Here is a 22117-nt window from a genome sequence, read left to right on the forward strand (position 1 = left end):
GTCTTTGTCAGGTTTGATGTCTAACTGGAGACAGCAATAAAAGTGCAGATGTAACCTCTGTAACAAATGGACAGAAGAAACCTAACTCTGTCAGCCCCTGTGCTAACAGAGAGATGTGAGTATCGTGCATCATTACAGCAGAAAAGATTTTTAGGAAAGCCTGCATCACAGATTTGAGCGAGGTGTTATGTCTGTTATGGTTGAGCAAGAGCGCAGTTAATAAGGCTTCATTGTGCCTTTTAAAACTGTAAGCAGGGACTCCTTTGCTCACCAGTATTGTTGAAGGTGAATTAAGAAATTTCAGCTTTTTAATGTCACTTGATGATTGGTATTTCTGCTTTATACCCTGTCTGAGCTGTGTCAGCGTCACCAACTTCAATTCTTTTGAAAGAAAAGGAATTTTTTCTAACAAATATATCAGCTGATACGATATAGAAATTCACCAAGTTGTCAATGACCGAATAGTTGCATTGAGTCATTACAGTGACTGCTGAAAGTTTCTACCTTTATGAACATTCCATTGTATTTCATTTTTAATTAGAAAATCTGTTTCTTAACATTCTAATCTGTTGCTCATAGCTGAGAAATAAAATGCAACCAAATTACATATAGATATAGATGAACTTAACAGAAATCCTGCTTGATGTACTGTATTTCTGAGAAACCAAATTGCTGATGCTATTTCTAAGAAATAATTCTTTTTCTCGGTTTTTTTCTGTAGTTGTAGTTGTTTTCCTGTTATCTGGGGCAGTGTATTGTTAACTGAAACCCATAAGACTTTGTTATTTTAAACAAAATTCCAGAATTAGATCCATTTTAGTCAAGATAATGGTTTGTGAGCAGTGCTATATGGAATACCAGTCTGAAGGTATAAAACTGCTTGGATTGCAAAGAATTCTTTGTCTGTTGTGCTCATGAAAAGCCTGAGAGGTTATTGTAGGAGCTAGGTTAAGAAAACATTTCCATAACATAAGAATTATGGAAGCTTTCCACCACTGTCATTTACTCAGCTTCCATAGTTTCCAATTTGATTGGTTTTTGTTTGATTTTTGTTGTTGTTTTTGTTTGGAGAGGGGGAAGGAAGGGGAGTTAAAGGATGTAAAGATACATCTCCAAAAGAGTGTAAAAATGGTGAATGGAAATTCCTGAAGAGGTACCAAACAGTAAAGGCCACGCTATGATAAACGAGTGAAAATAAAGTGTCTTTGAAAATACAGTGCATGTAGCATGCTTAAGTGATGAGCTCTAAAGCAAGACAAATGTATATAAATTAATCAAAAGCTACACTAATCACTGAACTTTGCTGGTACTTAAGCCGTTCTTGAAGAAGACGGGTTACCTTCCATGCCATCAGCTTCTCCCAGAATCCAGTGCCAGGTGCACGAAGAGGAAGCCGTAGCCAAGTCTTGCTTTTACAACACAAGAACAGCATCGGGACACAACGTTAACGGCCATTCTAGAGACGTGGTGCCAGAGAATCTGACAGGTGTTCCCTGTCTTCTTAAAACAATTTAAGGTGGTATATAAACTAAAACCCTTTCTTTGACGATGTGGCAGAGGTGTACTAGGGAGCAGCCTTTGTTTCACTCATATCTTTGGGTGCAAGCTGCATTAAATAGCATCAGCACTGCAGCTGGAGATGCATTAGACTTGCAAAGCTAGAAGATAATTACGTTAAACAAATCTGCAGCATGCTAACAAATTATCAAGAGGTTTTTTTCTCAATCTAACTACTACATTAGTAATTCATAGTTAAACTTTTCTTTCATGTGAAAGAAGTCACTGAACCAACAAATTACTTAGCAGTCGTATTTTGCCCATATTCATCCTCTTCCTTGTACCGATACATTCTGTGTTGCTCCTTGAAGTCAGCTTTATACTGACACTCTGGATACACATCTAATATTCAGATTGCTCTACTTTGCATTACTGAATGAAACTAGAAAATAGTTTTATTTCAAGCACTGAGAATACAGGGAAAAGGATCCTGGAAAAGCCGTGATAGCTGAACGTAAGACTGCTAACTTAATAGTATCTGTTTTAGCACAGTTTAAGGTATCTTTGCAAAATGACCAAAATACTTTAGCCCAACCATAGCATGTTTCCCAGTTTACTTCATGTGTATGACAAAATATTTGACTAAGTCATGCTGAATCTTGCAGTGCTTTTTAAAAATATCTTACCCTTGCGTGCTAAATTAAGCTACGTTGTTACAGGTTTTCACACTATCGTTGTGCTTTCTCATCACCGTTGTATTACAGCTTCCTTTGACATTCAGACACATCATGTTTGTGTGTAACACACATGGATGTGTACCTGCTGTTGAGCTATATCAAATATGATCGATATCTCAACCTACAATTGAAGTAATTGCATGTAAGCATAAGTTGCATGCAAGCATAAATTTAAAAAAATAATACTATTTCACATATCTTTGTAGCTTAAATATCTCAGACTGGCAAAAAGTCCAAAAGTTCCAGAAGTTTTCCTTGATTTTTTTTATGTCATTGTGTCATGAATTAAAAGATTACAGTTAAAGGAGCTAAATCTCAGTTTCTTCCTGGGCTGCATTATCTACAAAACTGTGTACTTAACTGTAAAATATGAGAGGCAGGTTATGCATCAGGATAAATTTCAAATAAGGGAACATTGACTCTCTCTATGTTGTATATACTGAGAGCCAGAAGTTATGCACAATAACTGCTAGGATTATATGATTTATATAACTTTGGGCTTTTGAGGAGGAAATGTTTCAGCCTGCAAACTGGACACAGCCAGTATTTATAAATTCGCTGTAGTGGTTACTGCTTAGTCACTGAAATAGTTCAATGCTGTTATTCAATTATGAGAGTCAAATAATCAGGAAAGGATAAAAATTGCTTCTTGTCTTGGAACCATTCACCATCAAGTGACTTATTCTGTAATTATCTGAATGTCCGTGCTTTCAGCTCAGATTTCTGTGAGACTTTGTGTAATTAAGCTTGCCACGGCAGCATTTACAGATTCTGTCAAACCCAAAGGAAAACCAGGAGCTGCTGCTGTTTGCGAGAGTTGTGTGACTGTAGCAGATGTGACCACCTGTCACATAGTGCTATCAGAAATGCTGCTTGAAGTGTAACGGGCAAGTTCATCCGTGAAGCCTTCAGTGAAGAAATTGAGAATTTTTCTGTCCTTACACGATTATAAAGAGTAAAGGAATAAGATTAAGTAAGATACCGTACCCTCACAAAGGTAGATAGGTAATTTCACTCCAATACCTTAGTATTAAAGCTCACTATACAAAGGGACTATATCCCATCTTCTAGTAGGTGGCCTTCCAGAGTCACTGGAATTATTTTCCTAAAATTACAACCCCGCAAGAGTAAGAAGTTTTATGTGTCCAGAGCTGCTCCTCTGCATGTTCCTTCAAGGAATACATCAGTGGAAGTGCTCATTCCTTGGGAAAGCCATTCTCATCTTCAGTTTACATACACTGCACTATAGTTAATCAAACAAACTTTATTGATGTTTCCGGCACCATTTCATGGTGTAGCATTTAAATTATTCTAGAACCTAAATATGTGTGGCTGAAGGGACATGGAAAGGTGGGAGGGATTTAAGCTTCAGATAAATCCTGGGGTGTATCAGAAGGGGTGGTTGTAGGGCAGAGAGGTTCTCCTGCCCCTCTACTCTGCCCTGGTGAGACCGCATCTGGAATATTGTGTTCAGTTCTGGGCCCTCAGTTCAAGAAGGACAGGGAACTGCTGGAGAGAGTCCAGCGTAGGGCTACAAAGATGATGGAGGGAGTGGAGCATCTCCCTTATGAGGAGCGGCTGAGGGCTGCAGGGGCTCTTTAGTTTGCAGAAGAGGAGACTGAGGGGAGACCTCATTCATGTTGATAAATATTTAAAGGGTGAGTGTCACGAGGATGGAGTCAGGCTCTTCTCGGTGACAAACAATGATAGGACAAGCGATAATGGGCACAAACTGGAACACAGGAGGTTCCACTTCAATTGGAGAAGAAACTTCTTCTCAGTGAGGGTGACAGAGCCCTGGAACAGGCTGCCCAGAGAGGTTGTGGAGTCTCCTTCTCTGCAGACATTCAAAACCCGCCTGGACGCCTTCCTGTGTAACCTCATCTGGGTGTTCCTGCTCCGGCAGGGGGATTGGACTGGATGAGCTTTGGAGGTCCCTTCCAAACCCTAACATTCTGTGATTCTGTGAAATCAAAGACATATTTATCTCTAATATGTGGTGAAAACATACAGTGTTTCCTTTAGTAATCTTCCATCTTACGTTAATCTAACTTAAAATGGATTTCTGGCACAGATTTTAAAACAGCTTATGGCAAATAAAAAATCCATGAAAGAGGGAAATACAGAATTCTGCTTGAAGAAAATTACAAAGTGAAGGAATAAAACTATAAACTTCCAGAACATGTCTCTTTAAGAAAATTGAGGGATTCTTTTCTCGAATGTGCATTTCTCCTCTGTAGTCCAGCCCTGGACTCACTGAAGTCAGTGACAAACTTGCATCACTTGTATTTGCAGTAGGACTGCACCTCGGCTATGGGAGTTGTACTGAAGGTGCTATTTCAGTGTCTTACTGGATCTTGCAGTATACCCTGCCTTACGTCCAGGGTGGTAGCATATGGCAGAGATAAAGATGAGGCCTCGCTCATCCTTTCTTCCTTGAGAATAAGAATACTGAGGCAAACGCTAGGTGTGCTTCCCCGTTATTTTAATTTCCATGCGTTTGGACTTGCTCTTTGTTGTGGAGATGGGATATGAGTGAACTTCATACACTTGATTCATGCAACGTTTCACAGAGACATCGTTAGAAGTGTGATTATAAGGTTAACAAACGACCCTCCCAGATTCTTAAATTATATTGAAATGGTACTGATATGATATTCAGTGATATTACCAGAGGTGAGAAAAGTGATCTCAGCAGGAGTTATTTCTTCTACGTTTAATTTGAAGATGCAATGTGAAAATATGGAATATTAATAATTCAGTGGAAAAACACCATCGTCATGGACTTTTTTTGCTTACTTTTGGTTTACTATTGTAATAAATTTTATTGAAGTGATGATTATCATGTAACACACAGGTCTGGGAGGTTACCAGCATTCTAAATTTGGGCTGACATTTCAAAAAGTTTAATCTTGCCCCCCTCTCCTCCTCTTTCTACATCCTGTTTTTTACTACTTGCTGTGTAAGAATATGTTCATGTTATACTCAGTGTTAGTTGTCAGGGAGAGCGGCTGGTTTTCAGAATCCTTGCAAATTTAGAATTCTGCAGCAGACATTAAAGAGCCATTTTGAAATGTTAAGTTTATGTCAGACTTGTCTTGTGTGATGATGAGAGGGAATCACTCGCTTTGTTTCCTAAATTTAGGATGACAACAATGAATACATCCAAGGTACTGAAAACCTTGACATCAGCGACAGCAGGCAAGGAACATCTGACTCAGCAATTTTTAAAGAGATCCCAGTAAAGAGGATGCCATGGGAAAAGGAGCACTGGAAGGATAAGGGACACAGCAAACATAACCTCGAAGAGACCATCTTACCAAAACCACAGAGCTCCGCTGGGAGAAAACCAGATTCTGACAGCTCTCAGAGAAGCTTGAAGCCTACACTTTCTCTTTCTCCAACTGGAAGCAAATCTGAATTCTTTAAAGTCATTCCAAGCGGACCTGAAAAACCTGAAAGATATGAAGGAGTTTCTGGTCAATTAGAAACATCTGTCAGTAAAAAGTCTCTCAAGAAAATCTCAAGAGAAAATTCTTGTCTGACTACACAGAGCCGTGTAAGTGATTTTTACTTTGAAATTAAATTCTTAGATTATACAGAGAAGCTGTATTAGATACACCCATTTGAATGGAGTGAGAAATAATACGTCTTTCTTCCAGATATATTCCAGTTTCATCATAACAGTATTTACTCAGCTCAGTCTGTTGAAGGTTTTTCGTGGCACACAAAATAGTACTCCAATAAAACAGAAATCACAGAGGTTTATAGATAAAAAGAGATGTCATTGAGCAGCTCATATTTTGGAAATACATGACTTAGAAAGTAGTTTTGGGCTGGAAGATTACAAAGAAACTTGACAGACTCTGAATTAATATATTAATGAGAGACCATAAAAGGAGTGTTAATCTGTTATGTACCTCATAGTCTTTCTCTGTCAGCCCTGAAAAACAATAAATGTTGAGACTGAGGGCCGGGAGTGAGACTGTGTCATAGGCTGAATTGCCAGGCTACTAGGGGAATTGTTAGTCACTAAAATGTTGGTTTATTCCTAGTTCTTTCCTTCTGGATTCTCCTTATGGAAATATGCACTAATGTGAAGAACATGTTTGTCTGAAGCTAATTTTATGTCCTTAAATATTTCCTAATAGTTAATTCTTGTATTTTCAGCTTATAATGATGTGCTTTGAATTAAGAAGTGGAGCTCAAGATTCAAGTGTGTTCTGTAAATCACAAATGAAACAGTATGGTACTGTCCCAGGGTTTGGACAGAATTCTTTTGGGCTTAGAATTACTGCAGATCCGTCTCTTTTAACAGGTCACCTCTTCTCTAAATGAGTTATGAGTAAATTAGATTTATTCCTGAGCATCTGAGAGCAGAACAGGCCAAACTTCTGCCTCAGGCTTCAGAGACCTTTTTTCCAGACTCCAGCTAAATACCTGATGAGACCAAGGGCTGACATAGGCAGCATCTCCTGTCCAGCAGCGGTCAGTCATGGATGGCTATGGAACAAACAAACAGTGCAAGGACAGAGCCAGCATCCAGCGACACCTCGCCAGCACCTCCTGCAGGCTTCCTTCCACCACTCCATAGCCTAGCAATTTCCTCAGTGAAAGGTGGTGTCGTTGTGGTAAATAGCTGCCAGTGGATTTTCTTCCACAGATTGGTGTAGTTGCTTTTTGTATCTATATGGCCTTTCCCTTGTGACAGTGAATTTCAAAGTTTAACTGCCGGTTTTGGGGAAAAAAATACGTATTTCCGTGTATTGGTTTTGAATGCACTCATTCCTGGTGCTTTCTCAGTCTGTGTTTGTTATAAGAAACAATGAATTACTTGTTTTTAATTATTATTTTTACCTGTGACATTTACTAGTTGACAGCTCTATGTTGTATTCCACCCCACAACTTTTTTTACATTTTAAGTTCCCTTTCCTTTCTACTTTTCTCTCTAGGAATTAAGTTTTTTCTAATTTCCAGCAACTATTCACATTTTTGTGATTAAATGTATTCCTCCGCTGTTGCCTGATTCTTTTCAGTTCTGGAGAAGTGTTTGTTACTAATCACAACTGTAATCTATTTGTCCATGACAAATGAACTGATACGTTGATTACTTTCCTTAAAGATGGCATCAGTGTTTAATGCAATGATCAACTTTGTCCTGTAGAGGACAACTAAATATGGTGGCTTGCAATTAAGTTTTTGAACTCTTAGACATATTTTAAAACTATTTTGTGATATTTTGTTTTGAAAGATGGAGGAAAAGAGCTATAATTTACCCTCTGCTGAGACAGGAGGGCTATTACCATACTGCACTTGTAGCTGTAAATGTATTGCACGTGTAATTTGTTGCTTGTAAATACTTTTTGCAAGGACAAAACCTATTATCAATGTATAGAAACTCAGGAGTGACAGACTTTGTTTTATTACTACAAAATAGAAGATGAAATTATTCAGCAGCTTTGGCTCTCCTACTTGATTTGATCAAGTAATAACGTTTCCCATCCAGATGGCTTTCCTTGGAGTTCTGTTGATATTTATTTTTGTACTAGGCCACGGTCAAAATTTGAAACCAAATTTGTGTGCTACTGTGACTGTTTTTTTAAACAATGGTTGGTTGTATTAGAAAATACGTTCACCTAGCGCAGAACAAAGTCAAATATATATTTTTATTAATTTTTTATTAAGAATACTTCCATTAAGTTTAAAATTGCTATAATAGGCTATTTTGAATGTTGCCTTTTTCTGACCACATACGTATGTAAAGCTGTTTTTATATCTGCCAGAGCAGTTTTGCAGGAAGAAACTGATATTCTAGATCCCACAAGTTCCAGGAAAAGAAGCTCTGACGTACAATATTGTTAACTACATTGAGACAGCACTGGAGGCTTTTTGTTGGCTATGGACATGTAATTATTTTATTTCCATTTTGAAACACTGTTCATTGTTTTAGGAATTAGGTATGAAAAGGAGAGTTTCATATGGAAGGGCATTAGAGTGAGAGTTTGCAGAGACTTCTAATCTGCTCCTACGGAGGGCTGGTAAAGAAAAAGAATGTTTAACCAACTCTTCTTGCAATCGATCTGCTGACTACTTAATACACTTTAAGGACCTGGTTGCTTGGAATGTTTTATTCATGTTTTAATAGAGTTCTCTATTATTAAGTTCAAATATTTTTAATTAAGAAAGAAGTACAGCCCTCTGGGTAATATTGCAAGCATGTAGATAGCTGGTAATTAAAGTTTTCCGCACGTGTAACTACAGTCAAACAATTCTGAATAAATCATTTGAACGTAGAAGAATGCAAATGTCATTATATATGAAACAAATCCTTTAAACAACAGGTTTTGTCAATCTAGCAAAAGTTTTAAGCGCTTAATAAAAATACTTTATCATAAGGGGAGGATATGCAAAAAAGACAAGATAAGCTTTTAATTACTAAATTAAAAATTAATTTTAGACAAATTTACAAGTATTGCAAAATTGCTTCTGACATCAAAAGTTTCTCCTAAATTACAAAATGAACTTAATCTCAAATTCAGTTTTCAAATTCTTTCTTGGAAAATTGGCTAAGACAACATAAAATTTGCAAAGAGGCTTTTCTGTGGTAGTCATCCGAAGCGACAGAATAAATAGTCCAAACTTTCTCCTTTATTACAAGGAGTTTCTTGTACAGGATGTTAAAGACAGAAAATTGTCCTGACATCTGTTCCTCTTTCTGATATGATGTTTCTACAGTGGCACTACTACAGGAAAAGCAAACAGAATGACAATTTGAAATAAACTGTGGAATAGAAAAAGAACAGATGTTTTGAGTTATTTTGTAAGAATTCCGAAAATCCATGCATCTTTGTTCATAGATGTAAAGGAAGACAAGCAGGGTTGGACAACGTTCTGCCTTTAATAGAAAGAGAATGAGGAAAATGTTCTTTCAGTGTGGTTTTCCTCTCACAGTGCTAGTTCGTGCTGTCACGTTAATGACTGCATGCCAGTCGCTTTGTATATGAGGTAAGAAAGAAAAGCCGAAGCTTCTCTTATAATAATGAGATAAATGCAGAAGGCTTCTATATAGGAAAATGAGCAGGAAATCAGCTTCTTCAGTGAGATCAGTAACAGTTACAGAAGGTGTAGATCTGGTAGAATACTGATCCGTCAGAGCAAAGCAGCCTTTCCAGGTGCAACGTACAGGCTTCACATGAAGTGAACAAATACCAATACTCTGGATTTCATAGCAGGAAGATCTGGCGATGTTCATAACACTGGCACTGCTGACTTGCTCATGTTCTTGAGGTCTTCAGTTACCCTGCAGCTCCCTGCAGCAAAGCAGGCTGTGAGATGGCCCCTACTGCCAGGAGCGTGAGGAACTCCTGGCCTGAAAGCCCCGTTCTCATCTCTAGGGTCAAAGCATCGTCCCTCTTTGGGACACTGCTACACAGTGACCTACATCCTCTCAAGTCCTGGTCACTATTTAGATTTGCTTTTCATCAGAAATGCTTTGTAATTCCATTCCGAAACAACCCTGGAGGCCTCAAGTATTAAACCTGTTCCTTTGTGAAACAGCAATCCATGTGGACACTTTAAAAAAGAGAGAGATTTTCCTTAAGAAGGAGTTCTTTAAACTAAGATGATGCCACAGCAGGTTGCGTGAACTCAAGCAGTCTTATCATGGAGTTTTGTGTGAGACTTAAGTACAAACTGCAAAATAGTTAATACCTGCTTTTAGCTTTCGGCCTGTGGATCAACATCTTTGATATACCAGTTAGAGTTTAACAATTCAACCAGTGAATATTAAGAAAAATAAAAATGTAGTGATGTTTATTTAAAAATGGATACGCTAGCAAGTTACCAAAATTACTTTTAAAATTTAGTGCTGACACGTAGCTTTCCAGATAAATTTTATGCTGTGCTTGACAAATAATTAAATGTTATGTTGATGGTGTTTATGATACTGTGATAACTGTGTGATTTGGTTTGTTTCAAGATTTGCATTCAATGCCTAAGCAATTTTAGCTGCTGGATTTTTTAGCTTCTGAAAACCTGCTTTTATCAGCCGTTTTTAATTACAGTAGAACAGCAACTTCACCAAACACCCTGGGTCCAAACTACAGTCCACAGCAGTGTTTGTGTTCTCCTTCCTTCCTGTAATTATGTGTAAATATGCTTGCTCTTCATAGCTGAACAGCAATCTGTTAACTAACCTTTTCTAGTAAATGTTTTGTTTCTCTCTTAGTATTGCAGCTTCTTGAAGATTCCCCAAGAGATTCCCCGAGGTGTCTGTTTAATTCATGTATTCTGTTCTGTGATTCTGCCTCTGTTGTTGACTTTCCCATTTTATTTCACAGGAGTATGACTGGAAAAACTACCAGTTGAATAGACTGAGCTCATCTGAACTACAGATGCTGGCTAGCATGAAGAGACAGCAAAATGAAGAATTAAGGGATACTGGGATCTCACATGGGCTGAGCGCATCACAGATAGACAACTGCAATGTTAGCATGAGTACGAGCAGCGATGATACAGCAACCTGGAACTCTTGTTTCCCACCAGTAAGTCTAAATCCACAGTATTTTCTCTATATAGTTTCTTTCAATTCGGAGACTCGGAAGTCTTGAATATTAAAATTCCTTTTGAGTAGCTTTGAAATTTAAGGTATCATTACCAATCGTTTTTTAGAACTTGCAGAGTAAAACACACAACCGAAACACGTGCGCTTCCAGCAGGTTCTGTAGTGCCACCATGGACAAAGAGCAAATCTGTTCTATATATTCCTTCCTAGAATCCTGAATAATCACGTAGGCTGTACAGCTTGTCACAATAGCAGCTGACAACCTGCAGGTGTGTGATATAGTGCTTAAAAATAGTTCCAGAATGAATGAAACCCAGATACAGCAGTCAGCAACTGCAATACAGTGTGAGTAATGGAAAATAATTGCTTCTCACAATGATAAAGTCTCATTACTGAAAAGCTAACAGTTTAAAGGACTGAAGCAGGAGAACAGCAGCAAAAATGTGCAGTACTTCTGAGCACTTAGTACGTGAACCTTCTCTATTTTACACCTTGTATCATTATTTGTCCTGGTACAAAGTGGTACAAAATCGTGCACAGCTGCACGATGTGACAGAGCACTGTTATGAGAAGCAGAGGAGTATTTGTTACAGTCCACCAAAGAGTATCGAATGTACGAAATCACAGAATAACATTGCAGCAACTATATAAAGGTACTTGAAGGAGCTGCTGTAAAACTAGATAACCTCATACGCCATTTATATCTCAGCAACATAGTTCTTATTTTATTATAGGTGAAACAGTAATAAACAATGAATGTGACTTAAGTAAAGCACACAACACAACTCAGATCCAATGTCAGGAGAGTAAACACAGCTCTGTTGCCCCAGTATAAACTTGTAGGGTAAATACTGTAAAATACGAGGTGCAGATTACCTCCAGGGATCTCTAGGGCCCAACCAGAGGCCTTTAGCAGCAATCCTCCATGGTGAATGATGAACACAGTGTTGGAACTTTGTGGTACTGGTAAATGAGGGCTTCAAATGAGATGGATATTTTTAAGGATATAGGAGAAACATTAGTTGTTTTTATCTATTTGAGATATATCAACATTACACGTAGTTGATTTCATCAGATTTCTGAAGCATTTTCTCAGTACTCACTACATAGACTCAAACATGGTGCAAATGTGTAAGACTGGACAAATGGAACTCAAATAAAGAGAATAGCAGTCTCATTAATTTTTGAGTAGTTTAATTATAAGGAAATTGATAAGAATATTTAGACATGTCAGATGTGGTTAATACAAATTACATGACTAAAACAAAATGAACTTTTAAAGCGAAATGTACTGCTCCAGTATTCACTGAAGCACAATGTGGTTGCAGAGGCAGTTCTTTGATCTTACTGCCTTGATCAGCTTCTGTAGCTTCAGACTAATAACATCAGTCTAAAAAAGTGTTTAGATATAATAGGTTGGTCATTTAAATAGTAATTTAATATATAGCTGTAGTTTTTCATAATAGTCCTTTGTGGCCATCTTTCTCTACATAAGTGTGAAAGGCAACACATACGTCTTTGAGAGAGAAGTTTTTCAAATTTCATTCAGCTGACTGAAGTGTTGGTGTGTCTTACACATCCAGTCCTGCCAGGTTCCTCCTCTGCATTTTGAAAGGTGGACATTATGTTTTCAGATTCAATGGCAAGAACCTCGGTTCTAAAAGAGGTAATTGAGAAAGCAAACCTAAGCTCTCTCAGATAAGAAGTAACCACTTAAGTCCTTCACTACGACAAAGTGCTGAAATTCAGCTTCTGCAGTCTTCCCTACCTGGATACCTCTGCCTTTATGTAAAGAGACTCTCTGTACCAGTACAGTGTTGGTTACTCCACAGTATCTCTCAATTCACATCATATTTTCCTTTCTGAGATGGCACCAGTAGTCATAAATAAGGTACATTTTTGGTATGCTGCGGTTCAATTTTAGTGTATTTTGATACGATTATAACCTTTCAGAAGACTTTGAGAGTAGTGATGCTGTGCTGGTAATCACTTAGGTAGCTGAAATGAAAAAGTAAATGTAGGCCAGTTAGTGTGATACCATTGTCAAAACAGTAAAAAATCTGGTGTGGGATTCAGTGAAAAGAGATTTAAAGGGTGGTAGTATGGATAGTGATAGTCAAGATCTTTTTATGGCAAATATGTCACTGGCCCAGGCTGCCCAGAGAGGTTGTGGAGTCTCCTTCTCTGCAGACATTCAAAACCTGCCTGGGCCTGTTCCTGTGTGACTGCTCTGGTGATCCTGCTCTGGCAGGGGTTGGACTGGGGGAGCTTTCGAGGTCCTTTCCAACTCCTAACATTCTGTGATTCAACAACTCTAACTTTATTGATAAAATTGATAAAGATGATGGCTGAGGTGTAACATGTGAAGACCATTGTAAATATTTGTTTCTAAATGAGCAGCATACAATAGGGACAAAGCACATCTTGGATGAATTTAGAACGGCTCAACTGACACATATCAAAAGCAGTCAGCAGGGAATTACCTGTGAGTAGAGTATATTCAGAGGGACCCACTTCACAGTTCATTCAGTTCTAGATCTGATGTTGTTCAGTGGTTTTCATTGGTGATCTACAGTTTAATAGTCTGTGATATACATATGATCATGGGTTGATCTCATTCTTCCCTCTGGCTTTCAAGTCTAGAAATCTGTCAGATAATTTCGTATGGCTGTTTTCAGTGAATCCCCACACGTAGCATTCACATGTGCAGTAAATGTGATACTGTATGCATAGGTAGTCTGCTTCACTGAGAGATCCAAATGCAGCCTAGTTGGAGTGATCAGAACACGTTCGAAGGTTGTTCCTCCTGAATTTCAGTTTCCTGCCATACATGACAGAGGACTTAAAGTGAGTAAAGTCATTGTTTCTTCAGCTTCCAGTTTTTACCAAGAAGTGCTCCTTATGTATATATATTCCATATATACATTATGTGAAAATATACCTATGTAGAATAAAAGCATTTTTGTTTTCATGCCACTGATCTTTAGAGCCACCATCATTTGAGTCAAGAGAATTTGCAAATGATCAATCCTTCCAAAATAAGATGCACAAACTGCAGAAAAATTTGTACGTATCTGTAGCCATCTTCCAGTTGCACAGGCAATTTATTTTAGCAGTGCAATATATAGAAAAGCAATAGAAATAACCCTCATATCGTAGTTTGAGAAATTAAGGACAGCTTGAAATTCTTGTCATGATTAAACTTTCATGCATACATACGTTTCCAGGTTGTATCTTTCTGATTATTTAAATCAGTAGTATCTATTGCTTTCTCTTATGTTCTTCGAAGATAAGTGAAAAGTATTTTTATTCCAAATTTTAATTCCTTTTATACAACATTTTTGTCCTTTGGTGGAATCTATGACAACAGCACCACCAAAAGGCAGCTTTTTTTGTGTATCTTTCCTTTTGAAATACCTTTGATGTTTTGCCAGGCAGGGCAGAATATAATCATGTTAGATTGTGATCTTATGTATCAAAGTAATATTTTATATATAAGACACATTTGTAGTGAGTGCATTTTTCCATCACTTGCCATTGTTAGTCTGATTGCCAGATTCATTGAAAATTCTCATATTCCTGACTCTAACAATCTCAGAAACCCTTCTGAATGTGAAGGCGCATAGATCAATCACGTTGCTAAGTTGCAGTTAGAGCAAATGTCCTTAAACAACTATAAACCAGATATACTAAAGCTGTATTTTGTAACCTATGATAGTTTACCAAGAACTGAATATGTGCTGTCAGGAGAAATCGTTGAAATGTGAGTTGTTTAGCAGATGCTGTAAACTATGACAGCCGAAAAGGAATAAAATAGCTTTGAATATTATACATTACCTAGCATAGCTATCAGTTACAAATATGAAAAACTTCCATTTTAAAATGGATTTGCTTTGAAGAAGAAGTGTAAACCCTTGTAAAATGTGTGTGGGGCACAGTTCCAAATCAATAATATCTGTATGTAGAATTAAATATTTTAAAAGACTTTATTTGACTGTGTCTTTCCTGCGTATTTTCTTAAGGTCTATGAAATTCCCTGTTAGCTTTGCAGCAATATGAAAGGCATGGTTCTGTGTATTGCAGACTATAATGTGAAGTTTATACCCACACATACACACATTCTCCAAGAAAAGTTGCAGAGCTTACAATGTATTTCTGCTTAAATGACTTTGTTGTAGAGATCCAGTAAGACCTTCCTGCCCTGTCAGAGAACTGGCCCATTCTTGCATAGCTGTTTCCACCCTGCAGACACCATTGCAGTTAAAACACAAATGTTCTGGAGCAAGATCACATTTAAGAGAATTTAGGGTATCTTCTTGTGTATGGTACCCTGATTCTCAGTCAGAAATGCAAAGGAGAAGGAAGATTTTCCTAGGTTACTCATTGATATATCCTAGAAGCTTGTAGTGGTGTAATGCTCGGTTAGCAGAGTTCAGCAGATGCTCACCACTAAGACCTGTCTTTTCAGTACTCACAAAGAAAGATTACTCATTCTTCAAGCAACTTCCCAAGTATAATTTCATTCACACAGGCCTTGATCTGCAGAATATCTGAAAGGGTACTTGCAGGTACATACCTAATTTGTGGAGGGTCTTCTGGCCTCCTTTGTAGTGATTCAGAAAGGAAGCCACTGAACACAAAAATGGTCTGGCAGAACTGAAGTCTGGCAGACATGAGGAGTGATATTTAAACCCAGAATTATTCCAACAGAGAGCTCAGTCTGACAACCCCTGGAGGGATCTGTTCACATCAGGTCAGATTGCAAACCTGAGGCAGACTATTCTTCACTATGAAATGAGACTAAAAATTATTTAGACAGATATTCTGGTTCATAGACTGACTAATTCACTTTCTGTCTCATCCTCAGTTTTCCACTAGCCATCATTTGGGAATTGCACTATCCACCACCAAGCAGTGACTCATATTTGGCAGCAATTAGGATGGCATTCATCCTGAACATGTAGTTTACAACATCCCTCCCTACTTCCTGAAACCATGAGAACATTCTCATTTTTATATTGATTTCTGTAAAAAAGCAATTGCTTTCATAAAGCTTAGTGTTTGTTTTTAGTATTTGATGTACTAAATTGTACAAGTATTGTTAATGTGTGCTTTTATTTTCACTTCTTTTGCATTTGCTTCAGTGATTTTTTTAGAACTGCTTTTGAGGTGTGTGAATGGCAATGGGAGGGTCTCTTCTGAAGGCACTACATCTATACTGAGAGGAAATGTGTTTCTGAATTTTGAAGTTATTGAATTTTCTATCAGTTTATGAATATTTCTCTTTCTTGCAAATAACTGGTTTTAATCCCATAAACCAAATGTCATTTAAGACCTCTGGGGCATATTCTTATAATGGGTAGGTAAGATTTGAAGACTGGAAAATGATCATATTGTGTATAAATACTCATACTGGAGAAAAGAAGGCTGAGGGGAGACCTCATCACCGCCTACAGCTGCCTCAAGGGAGGTTGTAGAGAGGTGGGTGCTGGTCTCTTCTCCCAGGTGATGGGGGATAGAACAAGGGGAAACGGCACCAAGCTGTGCCAAGGGAGGTTCAGGTTAGAGATAAGGAGGAAGTTCTTTCCTGAGAGGGTCGTCAGAAGCTGGCACAGGCTGCCCAGGGAGGTGGTGGAGTCACCATCCCTGGATGTGTTTAAAGAGCGGGTAGACGAGGTACTTAGGGATATGGTTTAGGGGGTAGACAGGAACGGTTGGACGTGATGATCTCAGAGGGCTTTTCCAACCGAGCGATTCTGTGTGATTCTATGATCTGTGAAGCTGTACTTTTGCAGTTAGGATCTGAATGTCCCTTTGAAATTTCATAGATAAGAATAAAGACTGTAAAATTATAATATAGGGGCTGCAAATGTGTACGCTCATAAAAGATCTCTAACGTACTTCTAAACGTTCTGAAAGAATATTTGCAAAGTTATTTTCTCACTATTATTTTTTGTTTTCCATAGCCCGTCAGTCAGGAGCATCACTATCAGAAAGAAATGAGCCCACTTTCTCGTTCCAACCCACGGTAAGATTCCTTTTATAGCCCAGGCAGTAAGGATCAGTCAGAGTGCTTTGAATATTAAATGTGACATTCTTTGATTTGATCTTAAATCTGTTTTCAATTGCAGCCTCCTCTCAGAGGGCTTTACTATTGCTCGCTTTAGTCACTGTCGGCAGTATGTCTGCGTTGTCCTGGAATGCGGAACCGAATTGTGCATGTTTTGGATGTACCACTCTGTATTTAAGTGACTGATACAGGCCTTGCTCCTTTGACACGTGATTCTGCAAAGCTTCCTCATCTAAAACACATACACTCTCACTTCTTTCTTTCTCCCTCTCTGCCTTGTAGGCATATAACTAGAATTCCATATGGGACTGTGGGTGTCAGGGGATCCATTTGTTACAAAAGATCTTAATGTTACTTATTTAGACAGGTTTTTCAATAGATAGCCCAGTCAGGAGAGGATGTGGGATAGCGCAAAGGGATCCTGTCCACAATGTATTTTGGCTGCCAAGTTTGTAGCTTGATCTGTTTTGTTTGTAATCAGCACCAAAATCCCTGTGACTTTAATCTAAGGTGAGATGGAGATGTGAAGACAAGGAGAAAGGGTGGCTAGGGAGAAATAATCAAATGTTTCAGAACTGCCCTGTACCTGTGAAACCCCGACATCACATTGTCAGTTTTTTAACAGCCTGAACAAGAGGTGTGCTTATTTTAAAAAGCAGTCCTCTTTCACTTTGACTTGGTGTGACTAATGCAGAATTTAATTGTCCAGGTTTTAACTGCACAATATATGTGTGTTGGAAGGGATAGGAGAGGACATTTCAGATACAACTTCTTTATCTTGTAAAAACAGTCTGAAATGTTTTATGAGAGCACGCTGCCAGTCAGTTGTGCAGAATCATCTGCATTTCTCCCTACACAGATGTTTTAAGTCACTTGTCTCACTTGCCACCCACACTTTTATTATCTTCTTATCAGATTTTATGAAGTGAACACTATGAATCTTGCTGTGCAAGTTCACCCAGATGCATCAGTTTTTGCAGCATGCAGCCATATGTTTCCTAGTGCTCACAATATATTACTGGAGTTAAAGTACAATCCTGGATTACTGTTCCCTTTCACATGTAAATCAAAGTGCTCATGTTGGTCTAGAAAACCTCTCTGCCTTGGGTGTTGCTTATGAAAGCAGCTGTCTCTGTCCTATGAATTGTTACAGTGGATGAAGTGGACAGAGACACTTGACTGCAGTCCACAAAGTAAGGTGTCAGGTACCTTGAGACTGACACTTTGTCAAGGACTTTTTGATCCAGAATCGATTTCATAACTGATGGCATTAGAATTGCCCATTTTTTAGTGCAGGCCGCATTGTTTGTCTGTTTTTGCCCATACATTGGTTGAGTCAAGTTTTATTAAGTTATTTTTATGAAGTGCTAAAGCAGTTTGGTACCAGGTACATTTTATATCCTGAAAAACAGAGTAAACACCATTATCTGTAAAAATAAAGTGCTTCATCATATGAAGCATATATATATCTATATTTCCATATAATAAAATTTAAAACACAATACTATAAGTTACGACTTAGTTCTTATGCTATTTAATCCAGTACACACAGTAGACTTAAATTTCTCTAGAAATCATTTTCGAGAAATGCAGGCAAAGTATTTGGAAAATACCTGACTTGCAAGTGCCTCGTAAATTCAGTAGCCCTTGTGAACTGCCAGAAAAGCATTATTGGGCTGTAAATACAGAAGATGACAAAATTATGAGGTCAGTTTGCATCATGATATAAAAACTGGAGATGATGTGACTTGAATACCATTATTCACATCGTTACCTTTCATTTGTAATGGAAAACTCTGTGATGTTTTTCACAGAGGGTGTCTACCTAAATAAGAGGGACATAAAATTAATGGTAATTCTATAACTTAGTTCCTAAACTGTTTTTTGAAGCCAATTTTAACAAGTAATGGGTGAGCAACTGGAAAATGTCTAAGTCTTTGGAAGCCTGTTGTAGCTGTGTAAAGGGAACACACAGAATATTTGAAAAATTGATATCCCACATGTAGATGAGTGGGTGTAAATGCCATGGCATGAGGACAGTTACATGATGCACTTACTGAAGCAACAAAGAACTTGTTGTAAAGAGTGGTAAAGAATTGGACAGGTCTCAAATAACTTGAAAAAGTGTAGTAGTAGTATTTTCTGGGAAATGAAAAGAGAGCAGTGTGGAAGCTATTGTCCAGTAAATGTAGCCTCTGTCCATAATAAGCTAAAAGAACAAGGCAGGAAAGAAAGCACCTGTGAAGATAATGGAATGCAGTCAATAAAAAGACCCAGCTAGGCTCATTTTCCATTGGTTCCACTGGGTAAAGATCGTAAGTCTGCCAAGAATATTGCTACTGCAATACAAATCACCTCCACATCACACTGCTTTGCAAGGCGTAGAAGCAGTTAATGAGAGGAGACGGGCTGGCTGCAGAGGCTGCGGAGCAGATGAGCAAGGTGATGCGCAGCGTTTCAAGCTTTGGCTGTGCGGTTCCCACTGACTGATGTGCTGTGTGGTCCTCGCTGAACTGCAGAATTGCTCTCTTCTCTCCACGTAGGAAGCTGTAACTATCGATGTTACTTATTCCTCCTGTGCAGGGGCTTCAAATTGCTCTGCATCTATTTAGTAAGCATTTGTCCTCCAGAATATTTGTGTGTCATAGAAGATTTGGAAGTTTCATTAAAAGAAATGCTGAAAGTAAATTATTCTAGAGGAATTTCAGCCATACTGAACTGCAAAATGTAGAGCTGCTCTCTGAAAAAGATCACTTGAACCTCATTTTACAAATAGATTTTTTTGAACGTGATGCTCTCCAGAAAATTTACTTCTGATAAAAGCTGATTTTTGTCTCTATAAGAGAGGGTTTTTTGTAAATTGACACCTGACTTTATGAGCATTGCCTCACTGGAACCTCTTGGCATCCTACTCAACTTTTCCCAAGCTACCGAATAAAATTTGTTCCTCTGAAGTTCAAACAGCTTCTTCCCAGAAACCACACTAAAGAAGGATACAAATATTTCACCATTCATTGGGTATCCTCTCACAAGAAGTATATTTTACTTAAGTAATTCCATGCAAAATGTACACAGACAAATTTTCAGCTAGGTTTTACCCAGACATTTAACTCTACATGTTAAAGATAATGTATTTCCATGGTGAATTGTGGGCACAGAGATAGTCAGTGTCATTTTATGACAAAATCTTTTAATCAGTAGTCTCAAACCAAAGAATGAATCATCAAACTGTGTTTCGTTTACATATGGAAATAATTGTTAAACTGAAGTTTAATTGTTGTCCCTATTTGAGAAGAAACTTCTTCTCAGTGAGGGTGACAGAGCACTGGCCCAGGCTGCCCAGAGAGGTTGTGGAGTCTCCTTCTCTGCAGACATTCAAAACCCGCCTGGACGCCTTCCTGTGCAACCTCATCTGGGTGTTCCTGCTCCAGCAGGGGGATTGGACTGGATGAGCTTTGGAGGTCCCTTCCAGTCCCTAACGTTCTGTGATTCTGTGATTACTGACTGGTGGCTTTCATATGTTAACAGCTCTAGAATCAACAGCCTCCCCAGACTACTCTATGTTTGTGGGGCTGACAGCTTTTCCAAGGGTATTTGGAACCTGCAGATGTTCATTAGTCAATGAAAATTATCTTTTCCAGTAATGTCTGTGTATCTCTGGTGAGCTTGGTCAGGGTTACCTGCACAGAATTACCAGGAGTAAATGGACCTGCACTCCCTTGTTAGCTCCACCTCTGTCCCCTTGGCACTGCGGAAGCTCACGCTTGCCCGGCCCTCTCACCTTTGTCCATGGCCGGCACTGTGGAAGCTCATGCTTGCCCGGCCCTCTCACCTTTGTCCATGGCAATTGTTATCTCCGTGGGTTTTGCTGTGAAAAGTGAGTTTTAAGTGGCTCTGAAGTGGTGCAGGATTCAGGACCATCCTCAAGTCAGTCCAGTAGCTAACTTGTAAAATGAACTATGGGCTGTGTTACATGCAAGTCAGTTACTTCTTCAATGGCATTTTTTTGTGGTTAGTAAATAAAAAAGGAAACCCCTTAAAACTGAGAATACGAGGTCCCTAAAATTTTAAGGAAAGCAAGTTATATTATGAAGCGGTTACTAAAATTGCTAAATGTCAATATGATGCAATATTGTCTAGATTTATGTTTTATCTCTAAAACGTGTCACCACTGTGCTGTGGTTTAAGTCCTTTGTAGCTTTGCCACTTGTGGATGTGATATAAAGTTCCTTGTGTCTATAACTGGCTGATAAGGGCCCGCAGTCTGTGACAAGTGATTCATTGTCACTGATCTCACTTCACTTGGGCTTGGTACGGGCTCACTGAAACAAAGCTGTCTCATCATTGTAGCCTCCATGTGTTATATTAGACTGATCAGAATGTCACCAAACCAAAACCAACCCCAAAAACCTAATACTATTTCCTTCCCTTAGTTAGTAAAGGTATCTCTCCCATTATAATAAAAGTTACAGATTCGAGTTTTATCATCACAGAAGAAATGTTTCATTGACGTGGAGATTAACATGCATGAGGAGGACAATAACTATAAACTTTTGTGAAAATTTGTAAGTTTTGCCTTAAGGAAAAGAAAGCAGAATCCATATCCTTAATTACTGCTTTATCAAGCAATGCAGTTTTCTTATTTCTGTAACGATGTGCATGCGCAGTGGTTCAGATAATGAATCATGAAATGGATAAACGTGTTCCTTTGACTAAATACATTTTTAACTTCTTTTCCAACTTGATTATAATAAAATGCTGGAATATTAGTTAAATATAATTAACACCTCTTTCTGTGTATAACTGACTACTCTTGTTTATTTTAGGAAGTAAATTATTTCTTTGACTTTATTTAGAAGTTTCTACTAGAGAAGTCTTTCTTTAGAACCTAATGTGGCTGTGAATATTGCTCTTATCATGGCACCTGAAATTTGCATGATACATCAATGATTCCAGCACAAAAACCCACATCCACTGCAAACTCTCAAGTATTAAAAGCATGTTCAGCTGTGAGACTACCATTCAAGTACTCTCATCCATCCCAGATGAAAACTAAACATTCCAATAGCTGATGCATGGGTTATTATACCATTGAGAGGTTCAGTGAGATTAAACTCACCTACAAAATGGTGCTGTAAAAGAAGGATCGTAGCTATAACATTTATTTGCTCTGCACCAGAGCTTCCCAACATGCAGGCTGTGAAATTCAGACGCAAAAGGTCTTTGTCTGCTGTATTTCCACGCAAAGGC

The 22117-nt window shown here is 38.3% G+C and overlaps 1 protein-coding gene across 1 annotated transcript in view; it reads left to right on the forward strand.

Moving 5' to 3' along the window:
• The window catches only part of LOC104547969 (chromosome unknown open reading frame, human C3orf67), a 71728-nt gene that overhangs the window by 36379 nt on the left and 13232 nt on the right, over positions 1-22117 (forward strand). Inside the window, exons 12-14 of the mRNA XM_010193863.1 lie at positions 5380-5793; positions 10574-10777; positions 16764-16825. Coding sequence (XP_010192165.1) covers positions 5380-5793; positions 10574-10777; positions 16764-16825 — 680 coding nt within the window. The remainder of the gene's footprint in view (positions 1-5379; positions 5794-10573; positions 10778-16763; positions 16826-22117) is intronic.

This window comes from Mesitornis unicolor, unplaced genomic scaffold (genome assembly GCF_000695765.1).
Source record: "Mesitornis unicolor isolate BGI_N332 unplaced genomic scaffold, ASM69576v1 scaffold8501, whole genome shotgun sequence".
Classification (NCBI taxonomy): domain Eukaryota; kingdom Metazoa; phylum Chordata; class Aves; order Mesitornithiformes; family Mesitornithidae; genus Mesitornis; species Mesitornis unicolor.